At 46.7% G+C, this 15,386-nt stretch overlaps 1 protein-coding gene across 3 annotated transcripts in view; it reads left to right on the top strand.

Moving 5' to 3' along the window:
- The window catches only part of LOC138266092 (uncharacterized), an 896,417-nt gene that overhangs the window by 143,235 nt on the left and 737,796 nt on the right, over positions 1-15,386 (top strand). For all 3 annotated transcript variants that reach the window (XM_069214468.1, XM_069214470.1, XM_069214469.1), the window contains exon 2: positions 611-818. In XM_069214468.1, the coding sequence (XP_069070569.1) occupies positions 611-818 (208 nt within the window). The remainder of the gene's footprint in view (positions 1-610; positions 819-15,386) is intronic.

Genomic DNA, 15,386 nt, shown 5'->3' with positions numbered 1-15,386 from the left:
AATCCACAGAAAGGAAAGGAATTGACGGCTGCCGTGAGATAGCCAATCAGCAAAAAAGAGTGACAATGAAGCCAATGAATGGTAGCAGTGGATGGCTCCAAGTCCTTTCTTGTAAACAATACATCTCGCAGAGCAGAAAGCATTCATCACATGCATTGTCACAGGCTTGTGCTAAATACAATGGAAATGTGATGAAAAATGACAGAGGGTCTGATTTAGATATTGGGGGTTACTTCATTACAAATGTGACAGATATCCCATCTGCCATATTATGATCCCAATATATCCTATGGGTATTGTAATATGGTGGGCACAATATCCATCACGATTGTAGCAGAGTATTCCCTCCACTCTGATCTATACCAGGTCCAGAAACTCAAGAAAGATATGTTTCATTGTTTGAAGCAAAGTCAATAAGGAGAAATGGGTAACATTCAGACTTTTTAAGCCACTTTCGTCCTGTGATATGTAGTTAAAGTATCAGAAAATATGTTGAAAACCTAGCATTATTGAGGACTAACCTAGCAGCCAAAGAAAAATCAAGTGGATATTTAGATGATATATTATTAATGGAAAAAATACTAAAAGAATTGTGGTACTATATTTTTAGGTGCACCTGAATCCTGCTCAGACCTCTGTGGAGTTAAGCTTACAAACTGTTCCTGTCTTGTGACCTGTAAAGGCCTGGGGACTTGCTGTTATGATTACAGTAATTTCTGTGTGGAGATCTCCCCTTACTCAGGAACCCTCCTGGGGGGCACAGACTTCACTATCCAAGGACCAACCTTTAACACCAACAGCTCTGTTGTGAGGTGCAGGTAAGTGTACCAAAAAACTCTCTTTTTTCTCTCTTATTATTATGAAAGTTCCATTGGAATGAAACCTCTCCATCCTTCACTGAAGAAGCTGCTTTATGTTCATGGATGGGTCTAGATGTTGTCTGAGTGCTGTATGAAAATGTGTAAGCAAGTCAATTAATAGAGAAACTGAGGGCCTCATTTGGTACATAAGTTTTTTTTTTTTTTTTTTTACCAAAGAGCATCAGAGGCTTCATCTGACAAATTTGCCGTTTCTATGCTCTAGTTAATCTGGGAAAGTGTGATGTTTCTGACAGCAGATCATTCACTGTCTCTGTCAGTGGAAACCTTTAACCAACAGCACATGCCTCACTGAGCTGTCGGTCGGCATAAGAGAGAATGTCCACCTATTGAGGGCAGTATTCTGTTGTATATTTTCACTGTTCAAGACCGGCAGATAGTAAGAAGCGTAAGTTTGTGATATAAATTTGGCAACTGGGGCCCATATATATGAGGTCCCTGGGGATGCAACGGGTGTCTGCACTCACTTTGTGTGCCCCGAGGGCACTTATGAATCACATAGACGCTTGTGCGGTCCCTTGTGTAATACAGATAGCACGCACACACACATGTAGTACAGGTACTATCCTAATTAGTTGTTCCCACAAAGGCTTGGGGCCTTGTTCCCAGGCAAATTAGAGAACCTTTTCCTGTGACCAAACATTTGACTGGGACCAAATGATAGAAACACTTTGCCTGTGTGTTATGGACCATCAGGAGGCACACTGACTGTGCACCTCAAAGATTTGGGGAAACGTCAGTGCGCCACCACTGACACCTAGAAGGTGATCCCAGCAAGGGCAGGAAGGGGGGAACCATGGACTCTGCAAACATTGCCCTCCAGGCATGGGCAGCCACTCACTGCACCCACCTGCAGGGTGATCTTTGTCCTCCACTTGGAAGTGGAGGTTCGGTCCCTCTGCATTATGAAAGAAAGGCCAAGTAAGAGACCACATGAGTTCTTGAATTTTCCCTTCACTAGATCTAATTATTCGAGTGTTCCTGTTGTTATGCTTGAATTGGTGATTTTATGTGTTTTTAGTGCAATTAATTTTCCATAGGTGAGTTGTGTGATGAAATTGTATAATGAAAGAATCTTTTGCATATTGATCCATTTTTTTAAACATTAATTATGGCATTTTGTATGTTTATGTATACATAATCACAAAAAATAAATGCAAGACAACAGATAACAATACATCACGAGCTCTGATTAATTCTATTCTAAATTAGATGATATCGGGTTGGTATCAATTATATACAAAATTATGTAATTTAATACCAGGTCCGGTCTATTTTTTAGCTAATTGTGTGACAAAATAGGATAAGTTTGGTCAGAATGTTCTTTCCTCTGCATTGAGATCTACTTTCCAACATGTGTCCTAATTTTTCCCCAATGGAATACATCTATAGAAATTAGAATTTTCTTTGAGACAATAGTACTGCCCTTCCTCAAGTCTCAAACTAAACAGCTAAATAATAATTGATTATAGAGTTGGAGTAACAGTTTGTCACCACCCTGTTGTCATTTCAATGAAATTATTTCTCATACTGTCCAGGATCAGTGTCCAGGTTGTTTCATTGCATACTAAATTTATGTAATGACTTTGTGAATAGGCCTCCATTGCATATTTCAACCAACAGCTCCAGGTATCTGGATCATCTCCTGCATTTCATTGGCAACTGTTTCACATAATAACTTATATTAAGCCTCGAATACAATAATCACACACTCGGCAGCATTCTTGTCAAGGGGCGCAACTTAGAACCACCACATTAGCCAACATAGGAATGGTGCCTGGCTTTTCAGCCTAAACCAGGCTCGCCACCTCCCATTAATAGAGGCAACATTGTAAGAGAATTGTTTTTGGGAAAATAGTGATTTTGCGGGATAAACTTAGTTCCAAACTTTATGATAATTAAAACATTACTCATTGTGCAGGATACAACCTATTAAAGTCAGGAGTACGAGGGGTAGTTTGTGTCGTACTTTCATGAGACATTCTACCATTAAGGAAGCTAAAGTGCCCCTTCTGACATAAATCACCGTCGCTTGTCCTTGCAAGTTCTCAGAATCACAAACGTGAAACCACGGGATTCATGTAGCTACCTCTTGTGAAATACGGAAAGTATACATTTATGCGTATATTTAGAAATTCTAAATTGCCACCCAATCTCCCACCCATGTGATATTCTAGGACTCTAAGTTGTTAATGTATTTCTGAACATTGTAGGTGAAGTATTGTGAGGTTTGCAGCCTCATGTGGCAGTGGCATAACGTAAAATGATGTGGCTCCCCTGCAGAATGTGAGGAGTATCCCATTTCTCACAGATATTCCCTGCCCTGGGGTGAAATGAGGTCCACCTGAACGGTTTGGGAGCCCCTGGAGGGTTGGGCCATCAGCCCTGCAGAGGTCTTTGTTACGCCCCTGGGAGGTGGCAGTATATTGCTCTGTAAACGCACCTTTACTTTTGAATGGTACAGAGTTGTAAATTGGTAATGTCAAACTGGCAGTGACTAATGATTAATTACATAAATTCTAGGAAGTAATACACCACACCCTGAGCACAGGCATGGAGAGCACACTAAGCAAAACACAAATGATGGACGGAATGCGGAACCAATCAAACATTCACCCCCAGTCACAGATCTGGGTTTAATCCATCGTTCTTTTGCTCACCATGCCACCCCAGTTTAGACCCAGCCATATGCAAATCAGTCTTGACCCTGTTCCTCATGGGAACAGTCCAGCCTGAACTGCCAGGCCAGGTCCTTCCTGGACCAAAAAACAAGCATCCTTGGACCGGTTTCATCCTCCATCAGCCAGGCTAGCTTGAATCCAGTGGCATAGTGAGCCCGGGAATGATGGACGGAATGCAGAACCAATCAAACATTCACCCCCAATCACAGATCTGGGTTTAATCCATCATTCTTTTGCTCACCATGCCACCCCAGTTTAGACCCAGCCATATGCAAATCAGTCTTGACCCTGTTCCACATGGCAACAGTCCAGCCCGAACTGCCAGTCCAGGTCCTCCCTGGACCGGAAACAAGCATCCTGGGACCGGTTTCAGGGTTTCACCCTTCATCAGCCAGGCTAGCTTGAATTCAGTGGCATAGTGAGCCTGAGACCCACGTCTGGGCATACCCGGTGAACTTATGGCGGCAAAAGCAAAGCAAAACACAAATGATGGACGGAAGGCGGAACCAATCAAACATTCACCCCCAGTCACAGATCTGGGTTTAATCCATCGTTCTTTTGCTCACCATGCCACCCCAGTTTAGACCCAGCCATATGCAAATCAGTCTTGACCCTGTTCCTCATGAGAGCACACTATGCAGGAGCTGAACAGTCACACAATTCAGTTTCATCATGGCAAGCTAAAGGGAGAACCGTGCAAGAAAAGAATGCACAAGTTATTTTAGTGTAAAGAACTAGAAATGCTTGTGGAATGCTTGTGGAAGGGTTTGTAGCATACAACGCAAAATTATTCAACAAAAACCTCTATAAGGCAAGGCAAGGTAAGTGACAAATTGCGACTTGCAATTTGCGAGTCAAAGCGACTCGCAAATTGCAACTCGCAATTCGCGATGCAGAAAGGTGTCTCAGACACCTTCTGTGACTCGCTATGGGGTCGCAAATACCCACCTCATAAATATTTATGAGGTGGGTCGCAGTTTGCGACCCCATAGCGAGTCTAGGCACTCACGGGGATGGTGGCCTGCTGGAGACAGCAGACTACCATTGTAGGAAAGTACCATCTTGCCTGGCATGTTACCCCCATTTTTCACTGTATATATGTTGTTTTAGTTGTATGTGTCACTGGGACCCTGGTAATCCAGGGCCCCAGTGCTCATAAGTGTGCCTGAATGTGTTACCTGTGTAGTGACTAACTGTCTCACTGAGGCTCTGCTAATCAGAACCTCAGTGATTATGATCTCTCATTTCTTTCCAAATTGTCACTGACAGGCTAGTGACCATTTTTTACCAATTTACATTGGCTTACTGGAACACCCTTATAATTCCCTAGTATATGGTACTGAGGTACCCAGGGTATTGGGGTTCCAGGAGATCCCTATGGGCTGCAGCATTTCTTTTGCCACCCATAAGGAGCTCTGACAATTCTTACACAGGCCTGCCACTGCAGCCTGAGTGAAATAAACGTCCACGTTATTTCACAGCCATTTTACACTGCACTTAAGTAACTTATAAGTCACCTATATGTCGAACCTTTACCTGGTAAAGGTTAGGTGCAAAGTTACTTAGTGTGAGGGCACCCTGGCACTAGCCAAGGTGCCCCCACATTGTTCAGAGCCAATTCACTGAACTTTGTGAGTGCGGGGACACCATTACACGCGTGCACTACATATAGGTCACTACCTATATGTAGCTTCACCATGGTAACTCCGAATATGGCCATGTAACATGTCTATGATCATGGAATTGCCCCCTCTATGCCATCCTGGCATTGTTGGTACAATTCCATGATCCCAGTGGTCTGTAGCACAGACCCTGGTACTGCCAGACTGCCCTTCCTGGGGTTTCTCTGCAGCTGCTGCTGCTGCCAACCCCTCAGACAGGCAGCTGCCCTCCTGGGGTCCAGCCAGGCCTGGCCCAGGATGGCAGAACAAAGAACTTCCTCTGAGAGAGGGTGTGACACCCTCTCCCTTTGGAAAATGGTGTGAAGGCAGGGGAGGAGTAGCCTCCCCCAGCCTCTGGAAATGCTTTGTTGGGCACAGATGTGCCCAATTCTGCATAAGCCAGTCTACACCGGTTCAGGGACCCCTTAGCCCCTGCTCTGGCGCGAAACTGGACAAAGGAAAGGGGAGTGACCACTCCCCTGACCTGCACCTCCCCTGGGAGGTGTCCAGAGCTCCTCCAGTGTGCTCCAGACCTCTGCCATCTTGGAAACAGAGGTGCTGCTGGCACACTGGACTGCTCTGAGTGGCCAGTGCCACCAGGTGACGTCAGAGACTCCTGCTGATAGGCTCCTTCAGGTGTTAGTAGCCTTTCCTCTCTCCTATGTAGCCAAACCCTCTTTTCTGGCTATTTAGGGTCTCTGTCTCTGGGGAAACTTTAGATAACGAATGCATGAGCTCAGCCGAGTTCCTCTGCATCTCTCTCTTCACCTTCTGATAAGGAAACGACCGCTGACCGCGCTGGAAGCCTGCAAACCTGCAACATAGTAGCAAAGACGACTACTGCAACTCTGTAACGCTGATCCTGCCGCCTTCTCGACTGTTTTCCTGCTTGTGCATGCTGTGGGGGTAGCCTGCCTCCTCTCTGCACCAGAAGCTCCGAAGAAATCTCCCGTGGGTCGACGGAATCTTCCCCCTGCAACCGCAGGCACCAAAAAGCTGCATTACCGGTCCCTTGGGTCTCCTCTCAGCACGACGAGCGAGGTCCCTCGAATCCAGCAACTCTGTCCAAGTGACCCCCACAGTCCAGTGACTCTTCAGCCCAAGTTTGGTGGAGGTAAGTCCTTGCCTCACCTCGCTGGGCTGCATTGCTGGGAACCGCGACTTTGCAGCTACTCCGGCCCCTGTGCACTTCCGGCAGAAATCCTTCGTGCACAGCCAAGCCTGGGTCCACGGCACTCTAACCTGCATTGCACGACTTTCTAAGTTGATCTCCGGCGACGTGGGACTCCTTTGTGCAACTTCGGCGAGCACCATTTCACGCATCCTCGTAGTGCCTGTTTCTGGCACTTCTCCGGGTGCTACCTGCTTCAGTGAGGGCTCTTTGTCTTGCTCGACATCCCCTCTCTCTGCAGGTCCAATTTGCGACCTCCTGGTCCTTCCTGGGCCCCAGCAGCGTCCAAAAACGCCAAACGCACGATTTGCGTGTAGCAAGGCTTGTTGGCGTCCTTCCGGCGGGAAAACACTTCTGTACGACTCTCCAAGGCGAGTGGGATCCGTTCACCAAAGGGGAAGTCTCTAGCCCTTTTCGTTCCTGCAGAAACCTCAGCTTCTTCTGTCCAGTCGAAGCTTCTTTGCACCCGCAGCTGGCATTTCCTGGGCATCTGCCCATCTCCGACTTGCTTGTGACTTTTGGACTTGGTCCCCTTGTTCCACAGGTACCCTAGATTGGAAATCCACAGTTGTTGCATTGCTGGTTTGTGTCTTTCCTGCATTATTCCTCTAACACGACTCTTTTGTCCTTAGGGGAACTTTAGTGCACTTTGCACTCACTTTTCAGGGTCTTGGGAGGGTTATTTTTCTAACTCTCACTATTTTCTAATAGTCCCAGCGACCCTCTACAAGGTCACATAGGTTTGGGGTCCATTCGTGGTTCGCATTCCACTTTTGGAGTATATGGTTTGTGTAGCCCCTATCCCTATGTTTCCCCATTGCATCCTATTGTAACTATACATTGTTTGCACTGTTTTCTAAGACTATACTGCATATTTTTGCTATTGTGTATATATATCTTGTGTATATTTCCTATCCTCTCACTGAGGGTACACTCTAAGATACTTTGGCATATTGTCATAAAAATAAAGTACCTTTATTTTTAGTATAACTGTGTATTGTGTTTTCTTATGATATTGTGCATATGACACTAAGTGGTACTGTAGTAGCTTCACACGTCTCCTAGTTCAGCCTAAGCTGCTCTGCTAAGCTACCATTATCTATCAGCCTAAGCTGCTAGACACCCTATACACTAATAAGGGATAACTGGGCCTGGTGCAAGGTGCAAGTACCCCTTGGTACTCACTACAAGCCAGTCCGGCCTCCTACATTGGTTGTGCAGTGGTGGGATAAGTGCTTGAGACTACTTACCACTCTTGTCATTGTAATTTTCATAAGAGAAAAATATACAAAACAAGGTCAGTGTATATACACATAGCCAAAAAGTTTTGCATTTCCTCTTTTCACTCTTTTCTAAGTGCTGAAAAGTACTTCTAAACTTTCAAAAAGTTCTTAAAAGTTTAAAAAGTTTTTTTCTGTCTTTCCAAAAAGTTCTGAAAACTTTTTTCTCTTTTTCTATCACTTAAACTCTCTCAAAAAAAAAAATGTCTGGCACAGGAAAAAAGGTTGAACTGTCCAAACTTGCATATGATCACCTTAGCTGGAAAGGAGCAAGGAGTCTCTGCATAGAGAGAGGTTTGAGTGTAGGGAAGAATCCTTCCTTAGAACTGTTAATTAACATGCTTAGAGTACAGGATAAGGCCATAAGTGCCCAATCTGGTGAAAAAGTAGCTAATGGTTCTCAATCTGATCCAGGGACTCCCCCAGGAAAAGATTCAGGAAAGAAACTTCTCAGCCTGCCCATTACTAGACAGTCTAGCATAGTTGGTACAGAGGTTGAATCACACCATACTGATGGTGTGCTCTCACATTATACTGTTAGCCAAGCTGTTAGGGTGCCCTCTGTAAGGGACAGGTCTCCTTCTGTTCATTCCCATCATACCTCTGTATCTAGAAATGTCCCTCCCACCCACCCTGATGACAGATTGTTAGAAAGGGAACTCAATAAGTTGAGGGTGGAACAAACCAGACTGAAGCTCAAGAAGCAACAGCTGGATTTGGATAGACAGTCTTTAGAATTAGAGAAGGAAAGACAGAAGTTGGGTTTAGATACCCATGGTGGCAGCAGCAGTATTCCCCATAGTCATCCTGCAAAAGAGCATGATTCCAGGAATCTGCACAAGATAGTTCCCCCTTATAAGGAGGGGGATGACATTAACAAGTGGTTTGCTGCACTTGAGAGGGCCTGTGTTGTACAGGATGTCCCTCAAAAGCAGTGGGCTGCTATCCTATGGCTATCATTTAGTGGAAAAGGTAGGGATAGGCTCCTTACTGTGAAAGAAAATGATGCCAATAATTTCCAAGTTCTTAAGAATGCACTCCTGGATGGTTATGGCTTAACCACTGAACAGTACAGGATAAAGTTCAGAGAGACCAAAAAGGAGTCTTCACAAGACTGGGTTGATTTCATTGACCAGGCAGTGAAGGCCTTGGAGGGGTGGTTACATGGCAGTAAAGTTACTGATTATGACAGCCTGTATAACTTAATCCTGAGAGAGCATATTCTTAATAATTGTGTGTCTGATTTGTTGCACCAGTACTTCGTGGACTCTGATCTGACCTCTCCCCAAGAATTGGGAAAGAAGGCAGACAAATGGGTCAGAACAAGAGTGAACAGAAAAGTTCATACAGGGGGTGACAAAGATGGCAACAAAAAGAAGGATGGTAAGTCTTCTGACAAGGGTGGGGACAAATCTAAAACTGAGTCTTCATCAGGCCCACAAAAACACTCTGGTGGGGGTGGTGGGTCCAAATCCTCCTTTAATCAGAACAAGGAAAAGAAACCATGGTGCTATTTATGTAAAATTAAAGGCCATTGGACAACAGATCCCAGTTGTCCAAAGAAAGGCACCACAGCTCCTACCACTACAACCCCTACTGCTACACCTAGTGTCCTTACTAATAGCAGTGGTGGTGGGAGCAAACCTACTAATAGCCAATCCAAGGGAGTAGCTGGGCTCACTTTTGGTAATTTTGATGGGGTTGGTCTGATTAGGGAGACCACAGAGGCTACTTTAGTCTCTGAAGGGGCTATTGATTTAGCCACTTTGGTTGCTTGCCCCCATAACTTGGAGAAGTACAAGCAACTAACCCTAATAAATGGTGTTGAGGTCCAGGCCTACAGGGACACAGGTGCCAGTGTCACAATGGTGATTGAGAAACTGGTGCACCCTGAACAACACATACTTGGACACCAGTACCAAGTAACCGATGCTCACAACATAACACAAAGCCACCCCATGGCTGTTGTAAATCTCAACTGGGGGGGGGTAACTGGTCCAAAGAAAGTTGTGGTAGCTTCAGATTTACCTGTAGACTGTCTATTAGGGAATGATTTGGAGACATCAGCTTGGTCAGATGTGGAGTTGGAGGCCCATGCAGCAATGCTGGGCATCCCAGGGCATATTTTTGCTTTGACAAGGGCTCAGGCTAAAAAGCAAAAAGGACAGGGAAGCTTGGATCCTGGAACAATGGACCAAGTGCTCCCTAGAGCTAGGGCTAGTAGAAGCAAACCACTTCCTACTATCCCTCCCTCTACAGTGGATTCAACTTCAGAGGAAGAAGAATTCCCTCCCTGTGCAGAACCTACACCAGAGGAGCTGGAAGCAGACACTGCTGAGCTTTTGGGTGAAGGGGGGCCTGCCAGAGAGGAGCTGAGTGTGGCACAGCAAACCTGTCCCACATTAGAGGGTCTCAGACAGCAAGCTGTCAAACAGGCTAATGGGGATGTCAGTGACTCTCACAGAGTTTACTGGGAGGACAACCTCTTGTACACTGAGCATAGGGATCCTAAACCTGGAGCTGCCAGGAGATTAGTGATTCCTCAGGAGTACAGAAAGTTCCTCCTAACACTGGCACATGACATTCCCTTAGCTGGGCACCTGGGTCAAATGAAAACTTGGGACAGATTGGTACCATTGTTTCATTGGCCTAGGATGTCTGAGGACACAAAGGAATTTTGTAAGTCCTGTGAAACCTGTCAAGCCAGTGGCAAGACAGGTGGCACTCCAAAGGCACCCCTTATCCCACTGCCTGTGGTTGGGGTTCCCTTTGAAAGGGTAGGGGTTGACATAGTTGGCCCCCTTGACCCTCCTACTGCTTCAGGCAATAGGTTTATCTTAGTGGTAGTGGACCATGCCACAAGATATCCTGAAGCTATTCCTTTAAGAACCACTACAGCTCCTGCAGTGGCAAAGGCCCTCCTGGGAATATTTTCCAGGGTGGGCTTCCCAAAGGAAGTAGTATCAGACAGAGGAAGCAATTTCATGTCTGCATACTTAAAGGCCATGTGGAAGGAGTGTGGTGTAACTTACAAGTTCACAACACCCTATCATCCACAAACAAATGGACTGGTGGAGAGATTTAATAAAACTCTCAAAGGCATGATTATGGGACTCCCTGAAAAACTCCGCAGGAGATGGGATATCCTTCTACCATGCCTCCTTTTTGCTTACAGGGAGGTACCCCAGAAAGGAGTGGGCTTCAGCCCCTTTGAACTTCTTTTTGGACACCCTGTTAGGGGTCCACTCACACTTGTAAAGGAGGGTTGGGAACAACCTTTAAAAGCTCCTAAGCAGGATATTGTGGACTATGTACTTGGCCTCAGATCAAGGATGGCTGAGTACATGAAAAAGGCCAGTAAAAACCTTCAGGCCAGCCAAGAGCTCCAGAAGCAATGGCATGATCAGAAGGCTGTTTTGGTTCAGTACCAACCAGGGCAGAAAGTGTGGGTCTTGGAGCCTGTGGCCCCAAGAGCACTCCAAGATAAATGGAGTGGACCCCACACAGTTGTTGAAAAGAAGGGTGAAGTCACCTACTTGGTTGACTTAGGCACTGCCAGGAGTCCCCTTAGGGTGCTCCATGTCAACCGCCTGAAACCCTACTATGACACGGCTGATCTCACCCTGCTCATGGCAACTGATGAGGGACAGGAAGAAGACAGTGATCCTCTACCTGATCTCTTCTCTTCCACAGAACAAGATGCTCTTGTGGAAGGTGTAGTTTTGGCTGATTGTCTTACTGCTGAGCAGAAAGATAATTGCATAAATCTCCTAGGACAATTTTCAGAACTCTTCTCTACTGTGCCAGGCACCACTTCTTGGTGTGAGCACACTATAGATACTGGAGACAGTTTACCTGTCAAAAGTAAGATCTATAGGCAGCCTGACCATGTCAGGGACTGCATAAAGCAAGAAGTTCAGAAAATATTGGAACTAGGAGTGGTTGAGCACTCTGACAGTCCATGGGCTTCTCCTGTGGTACTGGTACCAAAACCCAATTCTAAAGATGGAAAGAAGGAAATTAGGTTTTGTGTAGACTATAGAGGTCTCAACTTGGTAACCAAAACTGATGCTCACCCTATACCCAGGGCAGATGAGCTCATAGATACACTGGCATCTGCCAAGTATCTAAGCACTTTTGATTTGACTGCAGGGTATTGGCAGATCAAATTGTCAGAAGATGCTAAACCTAAAACTGCATTTTCTACCATTGGAGGACATTACCAGTTTACTGTAATGCCTTTTGGTTTGAAAAATGCACCTGCCACTTTTCAGAGGTTGGTGAACACAGTCCTGCAAGGGCTGGAAGCTTTCAGTGCAGCATATTTGGACGATATATCTGTCTTTAGCTCCAGCTGGGATGATCACCTGGTCCACCTATGGAAAGTTTTGGAGGCTCTGCAAAAGGCAGGCCTCACTATCAAGGCTTCAAAGTGCCAGATAGGGCAGGGTAAGGTGGTTTATCTGGGACACCTTGTTGGTGGGGAACAGATTGCACCACTTCAGGGGAAAATCCAAACTATTATTGATTGGGTTCCCCCTACCACTCAGACTCAGGTGAGAGCCTTCCTAGGCCTCACTGGGTATTACAGGAGGTTCATTAAGAACTATGGCTACATTGCAGCCCCTCTTAATGACCTCACATCCAAGAAAATGCCTAAAAAGGTATTATGGACAGCAAGCTGTCAGAAAGCTTTTGAGGAGCTGAAGCAGGCCATGTGCTCTGCACCTGTCCTGAAAAGCCCTTGTTACTCTAAAAAATTCTATGTCCAAACTGATGCATCTGAATTAGGAGTAGGGGCAGTCCTATCACAACTTAATTCTGAGGGCCAGGATCAACCTGTTGCTTTTATTAGTAGGAGGTTGACCCCTAGAGAAAAGCGTTGGTCTGCCATTGAGAGGGAGGCCTTTGCTGTGGTCTGGGCTCTGAAGAAGTTGAGGCCATACCTGTTTGGCACTCACTTCATTGTTCAGACAGACCACAAACCTCTACTTTGGCTAAAACAAATGAAAGGTGAAAATCCTAAATTGTTGAGGTGGTCCATATCCCTACAGGGAATGGACTATACAGTGGAACATAGACCTGGGAGTAGCCACTCCAATGCAGATGGACTCTCCAGATATTTCCACTTAGACAATGAAGACTCATCAGGTAATGGCTAGTCTTATTGTCCTTCGTTTGGGGGGGGGTTGTGTAGGAAAGTACCATCTTGCCTGGCATGTTACCCCCATTTTTCACTGTATATATGTTGTTTTAGTTGTATGTGTCACTGGGACCCTGGTAACCCAGGGCCCCAGTGCTCATAAGTGTGCCTGAATGTGTTACCTGTGTAGTGACTAACTGTCTCACTGAGGCTCTGCTAATCAGAACCTCAGTGGTTATGCTCTCTCATTTCTTTCCAAATTGTCACTGACAGGCTAGTGACCATTTTTTACCAATTTACATTGGCTTACTGGAACACCCTTATAATTCCCTAGTATATGGTACTGAGGTACCCAGGGTATTGGGGTTCCAGGAGATCCCTATGGGCTGCAGCATTTCTTTTGCCACCCATAGGGAGCTCTGACAATTCTTACACAGGCCTGCCACTGCAGCCTGAGTGAAATAAACGTCCACGTTATTTCACAGCCATTTTACACTGCACTTAAGTAACTTATAAGTCACCTATATGTCGAACCTTTACCTGGTAAAGGTTAGGTGCAAAGTTACTTAGTGTGAGGGCACCCTGGCACTAGCCAAGGTGCCCCCACATTGTTCAGAGCCAATTCACTGAACTTTGTGAGTGCGGGGACACCATTACACGCGTGCACTACATATAGGTCACTACCTATATGTAGCTTCACCATGGTAACTCCGAATATGGCCATGTAACATGTCTATGATCATGGAATTGCCCCCTCTATGCCATCCTGGCATTGTTGGTACAATTCCATGATCCCAGTGGTCTGTAGCACAGACCCTGGTACTGCCAGACTGCCCTTCCTGGGGTTTCTCTGCAGCTGCTGCTGCTGCCAACCCCTCAGACAGGCAGCTGCCCTCCTGGGGTCCAGCCAGGCCTGGCCCAGGATGGCAGAACAAAGAACTTCCTCTGAGAGAGGGTGTGACACCCTCTCCCTTTGGAAAATGGTGTGAAGGCAGGGGAGGAGTAGCCTCCCCCAGCCTCTGGAAATGCTTTGTTGGGCACAGATGTGCCCAATTCTGCATAAGCCAGTCTACACCGGTTCAGGGACCCCTTAGCCCCTGCTCTGGCGCGAAACTGGACAAAGGAAAGGGGAGTGACCACTCCCCTGACCTGCACCTCCCCTGGGAGGTGTCCAGAGCTCCTCCAGTGTGCTCCAGACCTCTGCCATCTTGGAAACAGAGGTGCTGCTGGCACACTGGACTGCTCTGAGTGGCCAGTGCCACCAGGTGACGTCAGAGACTCCTGCTGATAGGCTCCTTCAGGTGTTAGTAGCCTTTCCTCTCTCCTATGTAGCCAAACCCTCTTTTCTGGCTATTTAGGGTCTCTGTCTCTGGGGAAACTTTAGATAACGAATGCATGAGCTCAGCCGAGTTCCTCTGCATCTCTCTCTTCACCTTCTGATAAGGAAACGACCGCTGACCGCGCTGGAAGCCTGCAAACTTGCAACATAGTAGCAAAGACGACTACTGCAACTCTGTAACGCTGATCCTGCCGCCTTCTCGACTGTTTTCCTGCTTGTGCATGCTGTGGAGGTAGCCTGCCTCCTCTCTGCACCAGAAGCTCCGAAGAAATCTCCCGTGGGTCGACGGAATCTTCCCCCTGCAACCGCAGGCACCAAAAAGCTGCATTACCGGTCCCTTGGGTCTCCTCTCAGCACAACGAGCGAGGTCCCTCGAATCCAGCGACTCTGTCCAAGTGACCCCCACAGTCCAGTGACTCTTCAGCCCAAGTTTGGTGGAGGTAAGTCCTTGCCTCACCTCGCTGGGCTGCATTGCTGGGAACCGCGACTTTGCAGCTACTCCGGCCCCTGTGCACTTCCGGCGGAAATCCTTCGTGCACAGCCAAGCCTGGGTCCACGGCACTCTAACCTGCATTGCACAACTTTCTAAGTTGATCTCCAGTGACGTGGGACTCCTTTGTGCAACTTCGGCGAGCACCGTTTCACGCATCCTCGTAGTGCCTGTTTCTGGCACTTCTCCGGGTGCTACCTGCTTTAGTGAGGGCTCTTTGTCTTGCTCGACGTCCCCTCTCTCTGCAGGTCCAATTTGCAACCTTCTGGTCCCTCCTGGGCCCCAGCAGCGTCCAAAAACGCCAAACGCACGATTTGCGTGTAGCAAGGCTTGTTGGCGTCCTTCCGGCGGGAAAACACTTCTGCACGACTCTCCAAGGCAAGAGGGATCCGTCCACCACAGGGGAAGTCTCTAGCCCTTTTCGTTCCTGCAGAAACCTCAGCTTCTTCTGTCCAGTCGAAGCTTCTTTGCACCCGCAGCTGGCATTTCCTGGGCATCTGCCCATCTCCGACTTGCTTGTGACTTTTGGACTTGGTCCCCTTGTTCCACAGGTACCCTAGATTGGAAATCCACAGTTGTTGCATTGCTGGTTTGTGTCTTTCCTGCATTATTCCTCTAACACGACTCTTTTGTCCTTAGGGGAACTTTAGTGCACTTTGCACTCACTTTTCAGGGTCTTGGGGAGGGTTATTTTTCTAACTCTCACTATTTTCTAATAGTCCCAGCGACCCTCTACAAGGTCA

The sequence above is a fragment of the Pleurodeles waltl genome, chromosome 11, assembly GCF_031143425.1.
Source record: "Pleurodeles waltl isolate 20211129_DDA chromosome 11, aPleWal1.hap1.20221129, whole genome shotgun sequence".
Classification (NCBI taxonomy): Eukaryota; Metazoa; Chordata; class Amphibia; order Caudata; family Salamandridae; genus Pleurodeles; species Pleurodeles waltl.
This window is presented reverse-complemented; position numbering and strand designations above follow the sequence as displayed.